Source organism: Rosa chinensis, chromosome 2 (assembly GCF_002994745.2).
Source record: "Rosa chinensis cultivar Old Blush chromosome 2, RchiOBHm-V2, whole genome shotgun sequence".
Classification (NCBI taxonomy): Eukaryota; Viridiplantae; Streptophyta; class Magnoliopsida; order Rosales; family Rosaceae; genus Rosa; species Rosa chinensis.
In genome coordinates, this window is record NC_037089.1 from 84,436,683 (window position 1) to 84,443,589 (window position 6,907).

The window sequence follows — 6,907 nt, forward strand, 5'->3', positions numbered from 1 at the left end:
TTGAGGAATATTATGATATGATATTGCGCTTAAAAGATTGAAGAATGACTTTTATGATATAGCTTTTAATATTATTGTTTATAGCGTTTACAAAACGCGGTTAGCTATTTTATTTGAAGGGCAATTGTAGCCGGGGACACATGTTCTTGGGTTGAGGCCGTAAGGTCCGGGTGGAGCTGGTACACATTCGTAGTGGTCACAACACATCATCATGCATGACTCCATGCACTCTTCCTCATTTGGATCGAACACACACCTCTGATAACACTTCCTTTTGCAATCTGCATGCCCCATTAATTGATGAATTAATTAGCAAATGAAATAGCATCTCTCGATGGATATATAAAACCCATGAGAAGGATATGTTTATTTACCATATGTAGATATAGTTGGGCGCTTTGGTGGTGGAACCCATGGCTGGACACCGGGATTGGTTGCTGGAGAGGGCGGAGTCAAGCTGTCATTTGGAGGTGGGGGAGCGACGGATACTTCTTGTGGTGGTGCGGGAGCTGGTGTCTCATTAACGTTATCTTGAGGTGCTGGAGGTGGTGAAGGGGAGTCAGGTGGTGATGGTCCCTGAACGTGGGTTAAACATCAAGATCAGGTCATGATTAGAAAAATCACTATAATTACTCGCATATATGACTATTGTATCATGAAAAATAAATTAATCCTTTGTATACACCAATTCAAGTGGTAGAGACCGTAATTGAGAGTTGATTAGGAAAAAAAGATAAAGCTAAAGAACAATAGACCAAGAAAAGTTTAGCTGATTTATTACTGCAGTAGTCAATAGTATGTCCTTACGATAAAGAGAAGAGTTAATAGTACGTATATCCGTACCACATCATTCGGCGACGGAGGCAAAGCATCCGGTGGTGGAGACTTGGGAGGCGGAGCATCCGACGGCGGAGACCTAGGGGGCGGAGCATTCGGTCGCGGAGCCTTCGGCGGAGAAGACTTGGGTGCATTCGGCGGAGGAGACTTGGGTGCATTCGGCGGAGGAGCATTCGGTGGCGGAGACTTAGGCGGCGGCGGAGAAGGAGACTTGGGCGGCGGGGGAGATTTTGAAGGCGGCGGAGACTTGGGCGGTGGCGGAGACTTCGACGGTGGTGGCTTTGACGGCGGTGTCTTCGACGGCGACGGCGGTGGCTTCGTCCTTGGAGTTGGCTTCGGCACTGGCGTTGGCTTCGGCACCGGAGTTGGCTTCGGCAAAAAGCGCTTCGAGATCAAGTGGATCTCATTACTGATGATATTCCCAAGAATCTTCTCTTCATCGTAAACCTAAAAAGACATGACATCAATGAACTCCAATCGACCAAATATGCATATATATGGGGTGCATTAATTAGTACATGTCTTATATAGTGATGCAGTAGTCTCTAACTTTGTTTACTTGAAGTGGTGGAGACTGTACGTTGCCGGGAGTTGGTGCCTGAAATCACACATAGATGGTTAAAATGCATGTAGTATTAGCGTCACTAATTTAAAGTTAAGTATGATCTACACACACACCACGTACTATACCTTTGGCTTCTTGGCCTTTTCGTTCTCAAACTCATCAGCTGAAACCTACAAAGACAGGATGCCATCAAAATATTACTGAATATATGAAAGTACTAAAGAGAAAGTGCACATGTCTGTCTACACACACATATAAGTAATTAATTAGTTACCTTGGTAGTAACTAAGAGAACGGCGAAGAGGAAGCGAAGAGTTTTAAAGACCATTATTATACTCTATCCCAGCTAAAAGCTAGGAATCGAACAATAGCATATGATTATATTTTCAGTAGAACAATATCGAATGTGGTATAAATAGTGTCGAGATTAGGTACTTCTTTGAATAAGCACTACCAATGGTTCTGTTAGTCATATAGATGCATGTGGATATCACATGGCATGCATTGAACCGTATAGTCAAAATTAGCTTAAATGAACTCGACATAAAGAAAAGGCATTTGTAGGTGTATTGAAGTTATTAGCATAGGATCCATAGTTAAAAGGCATCAACAGACAATGCTCGAATTGGTCAAACAGAAGACTTGCATGTGTAACTTCGGTTCTATTTAAGTGGAACAAATGCCTAAAGGCCCATCCCTCGATAGATTGAGCGAAAAAAAAAATAATAATAATAAAGAGGGAGTAGTTCACTTATATTGCACAATTCAATATCAAATTGGTTTTGGCTCTTTAAACAAAAAGAATTAACCTATATAATCCAATTTATGACTTAAGTATGCAAGAATAGATTTAAGATACTATTGAATAGTTTTATATTTATGTATTTATATAAGTTGAAACAAAATTTTTGTCAAAATAGTTAAAAAATTATCATAATATTGACAATGCAAAACTACAAGTACATAAAAGATTAATGTTTGAACCTTTTTTTTTTAAAGAAAAAAAGCATAATGTTTGAAAAAGGATGTGGAAAGAAACTTCACAAGTAGCAAATGCTGCATTATTTACTTTCCCAAGTTGACCCTAAGGAAAAGTGCAATTGGTTGAGGAGATGATATTTCTTGGTGGTGAAGTTGGTTGTTGCTGCCTCTCGCTTGCTTCGAAGTGGTATATGTTACTAGCTCTATGAATAGGTTTAGTTGCGAAATTAATTTGAAACGCCTTTATTAATATACTTTGGTGAAGGGGGAAGTGGTGTACCATTCAATTTCAAATGTGTGAACCGTTAGCCAAACCACTAAACCAAATTATCACCAAAATAAAAAACTAGACTACAAATTGAGTCGATTTATCGGTTGAAAACACCAGGAATTTGTGATATTGAACCACATATCAGTAATGGTCTCCAAAATGGTATAGATAGTATAGTGTGGGCCCACCTTAGAGCCCAAGTAAAAAGGCTTTTTGGTCCATCTATTAACACAGTTCACGAAGATACAAAACAATATGGATGAAAAATTATTGTCTCATGGGCCAGGGTCCAGTGTATCTTGGTATCTATGGTTTATGGGTTTGTAAGTTGTCAGATACTTCACTATACGAGTATACGTGTAAAGGCCTGTGAGAATGTGATGTATATCCCGGCTTGCAATAAAAATGTCACTTCTGTTAATGAAAAAAAATATTGTGTGCCTTCGTCAAAGTGATTGACGGAGAGGGAATCAAGCAATTACCGATTAACATCAATCAGCATGGTTTACGAACCAATCAGTAGTTAATGCCATCATTGTAATTGTTCTTTCCATTGTAATTCTCTCCTTATATAAAGGGGTTATGAAATGAAACGAGTAGACCAATTCCATTTCCCATTTTACTTTTACACGTTATCAGCACGCTCAGAGCCAATAGCCAAGAAAAAAAAATCCTAATTTTATAGTTTTCTTTCTATCGAAAAGAAAAAAAACCCTAGAAGAAACAAATATTTTCTTCTATTCCTGCCGCCACCAACAACCAAAAAAAAAAAAAAAAATCATGATCGGCCTTCGGCCTTCGTCAACCCCACAGCAGCAGACCGGCCTCCACTTCGTCCTCCCCGCCTTGCAGCAGCCTCGAGCACATGCCTCACCCTGCCAGCCCACACGGGCCAAGCACCTGCCTGCAACGCCCTCGCAAGCCCAGCCGCACCCACATCACCGAAAGTAACCGATATGCAGCCTGAAGCACAGTCACAGCAACCTTTCAGCCGCCCGTACGCACAGCAGCGCAGATCCCCGTAACCCCACGCTGCCTCACTTGCGCAGATTCCAGCAACCATAGCAGCTCGCGTGCGGCCTCCCACCAGACCGGCCTCAGCCCTGCCTCCGAGCAGTAACCCGATCTGCATCTGCCTGCATCCCAGCCCACCCTTGCAGCAGCAACCCAATCTGCAACAGCCCACCTTGCAGTGCAGCAGCCTCTAGCCCACCCGTCTGCAGTCGCTGCGTAGCCTGCTCGCTCTCCTCGCCGGCGCTGCCTCCACACCAACACGAAGAACAGAGAGCGCGAAGAAGAAAGACGCGAAAAAAAAAAACGAAAAAAAAGGGACCTGGCCCAAAGAACCAGCCCAGAGAAAAAAAAATAGAAAAAGAAACAGGCCTTTCGGCCCAGAGGAAAAAAGAGGAGCCCCCCCGGCCTAGAAAAGAAAAAAAAAAAACAGAAATAAAAGAAGAGAGAAAAGAAGAATAAAAGAGAAAAAAAAACAAAAAGAGGTGATCCGGCCCAAAGTAATAGCCGGTCCAAAGAAAAAAAAATAGAGGCCTTACGGCCCAGACAAAAAAAAATTAAGAACAAGGCCTGTGGCCTACTGCTGAAAAGAAGAGGAAGCGGCCCAGTTTTCTCAAGCCCAAAAACATTGCTACGCACGCCTGCATCAACACGCGCGTGCGCTAGGATTGTTTTTCTCAAAACCAAGTATGTTCTCTTTTATTTTCATACTATGGTATATTTAATTATTTATAATTAGATTTTTATTTTTATTTTTATTTTTGAGCATGCTATTTTATTGCTTGTTATATATGTGATATATATTCGTGGAATCTAAAGCATGTGAATTTTATTTATGTTTTCTAATTTTTTAGCATACTTTATATCTTATTGTTTATACCTTTATTATATTTTGTTATTAAGCATGTTTGATTAGATAATTTTGATCTTTTTAAGCATGTTTTGTTATTTATGTTTTACATAATTATGTTTAAGCATGCTTTGTCATTTATGCTTTATACAATTATCTTTAAGTCATGATTATATATTTGATTTTTGAACATGTTATTATTTTATTTACACTTATATAAATTATGTCTACGCCTGCTTTATATTATGCTATTGTTTATATTTTATTTTACGCATGATATATTATTGCTGTTATTATGTGTAACATACATATATTTTGGTATATATTTGTGAAATTTGAGTATGCCATGTAATTTATTATATGCTATGTTTTTATTATTTATTATTAAATGTACTATTATTAATTTTAGAATGCGACATATACAATTCCATTTTGCCATGATAATGAAAATTCATGTGCATTATACACACACTTACTGTGATAAAGTATTTTCACATAGCATCGAAAAAAAAAATGTGACCATTACGAATCTTGGTCTTGAAATCTAATTCATATGTTTGGAAAATAATTTACGTGGATGTCTTTATGACTGCGTAATTTATATCTACTCTCTTGTTTTATGTAGATGGCTGATCCAACTCGACCTGAGTTTGACATCTTGGACTCAGAAGGACTTGAGTACCATCGTTGGGTTTCCGATATGGAAACTGCCTTTGTGGCAAAAGACTACACTGCCACCATTACTGATCCCAAAGATGATGAACTATCTAATAAGGTGAAAGCAGATGCCTTAATTTTTCTGAGGCAACATATTGATCCTAGCCTACTCTGGGAGTACCTTCAGTTGAAGACACCCAAAGCACTGTGGGATGCCCTTAAAGGACGTTTTGGGAACATTCACGATACTTTGCTCCTAGGACTGGCTGTTCAGTGGAATGGAATCCGCTTGCTTGACTATAGAAAAGTCAATGACTTCAACAAGGATATGTTGCGTTTAAAGGCACGTCTCAATTTTTGTGGAAGGGAAATCACAGAAGATGATATGATCTACAAGACTCTTACCACCTTTCCTAATTCAGCTTTTATACTAGCGAACCAGTATCAGTTGGATTATGACAACAAAAGAATTACAACCTTCAATAAGTTGATAAGCCTACTGCAAGTGGCTGAGAGACAAAATAAGATTCTCTTGAATAACAATGCCAGGCCCACTGGGACAGAGAAAATTCCCAAGGCTAATTATGGAAAAATGAAAGGTGGAAATAACTCCAATGCAAGGGGGTTTAGACGTGTTGATCCCTACCCACGTGGCAACAATGCACCACGTGGAAAGGGACATGGGGATCATGGAAACAAGATGCCAAAGGAAAGAGTTGACAATGAACCATGATATAGGTGTGGATTCATTGGGCATTGGTACAAGAACTGCCAAGCAAACAACAGAGTAGCAGCCAATTACAAGAGGTATAGAGAGTCTAAAGAACAAGTGACTCACTATATAGAAGAAGGAGGTCATGACCTAGACGTCAACCTTACAGTTGCAGACTCCAATGGCAAAGAGGAACTTGCTAAGTCAATGGATGCTCTCAATCTTGACTGATCTGCTTTATTCATTTTATTTTCCAAAGACAGTTGTGAAGGCATAATACCTCATTTTTAATTAGACTATTATTTGGTCTTAAAGTTTATTTTCAATCATGGATTGATGAATAAGATTTCTGAACAAGACCTTGATTTGATTATCGTTGGCTTATTAATAAATTTCAAATTTTATTCTGAAGTATTGAATTTATTCAAATTTTCTATACACATATTTACATGGTTCGACATAGCACTATAAAGATGTAAAGCAATACATCTAGAGAAAAATTATTAGAATGAAAAGAATACCATTCTACTCAAATAGAAATACTCTAAAGAATATGAGTTATATTTTCTAAATACCTCCCATTTATTTATAGGAATGAATGGAGGAGAACTTGAGTGCTTAGATGATGGTGGGACAACCCACACAATATTAAGAAATAGGTAATTATTCATTGAACTAATAGCCTATTCTGTGACTACGATGATTGGATTATCAAAACTAATAAAATGGCGAGGAACTGCCAAATTTTTGCTGCCTAATGGCGCAACATTTCAAGTCACAGACGCTCTATATGCACCAAGAGCTAATCGAACCTTGTTAATGTTTCAAAGCTATTTGTGCCAACGATTATCCAGTAAAAACACACTGTGAGAATGGAACTGAATACCTTGATATTACATCTAATGACTATGGAAGGAAACACATCTTAGAGAAACTTATGAGTCTATTTTGTGGACTGTACCTCACTACGATTCGGATCATTGAATCCTATACTGTCACCAACAATGAAATGTGGGACACTGA

The 6,907-nt window shown here is 38.8% G+C and overlaps 1 protein-coding gene across 2 annotated transcripts; it reads right to left on the bottom strand.

Moving 5' to 3' along the window:
- On the bottom strand, positions 1-1,784 carry LOC112186637 (leucine-rich repeat extensin-like protein 3). Of its 2 annotated transcripts, none has more exons than XM_040515668.1 (6): positions 1,677-1,784; positions 1,528-1,572; positions 1,397-1,435; positions 844-1,284; positions 375-576; positions 1-281 (listed from the first exon to the last, which is right to left on the bottom strand). In XM_040515668.1, exons 1-6 carry the CDS (start codon positions 1,728-1,730, stop codon positions 88-90), a joined length of 975 nt encoding a protein of 324 aa, XP_040371602.1. In that variant the 5' UTR covers positions 1,731-1,784; the 3' UTR covers positions 1-87. The 2 variants fall into 2 exon arrangements, with proteins under 2 accessions (XP_040371602.1, XP_040371601.1); XM_040515667.1 differs by having other exon boundaries at positions 1,388-1,435.
- Positions 1,785-6,907: the final 5,123 nt, after the last annotated feature.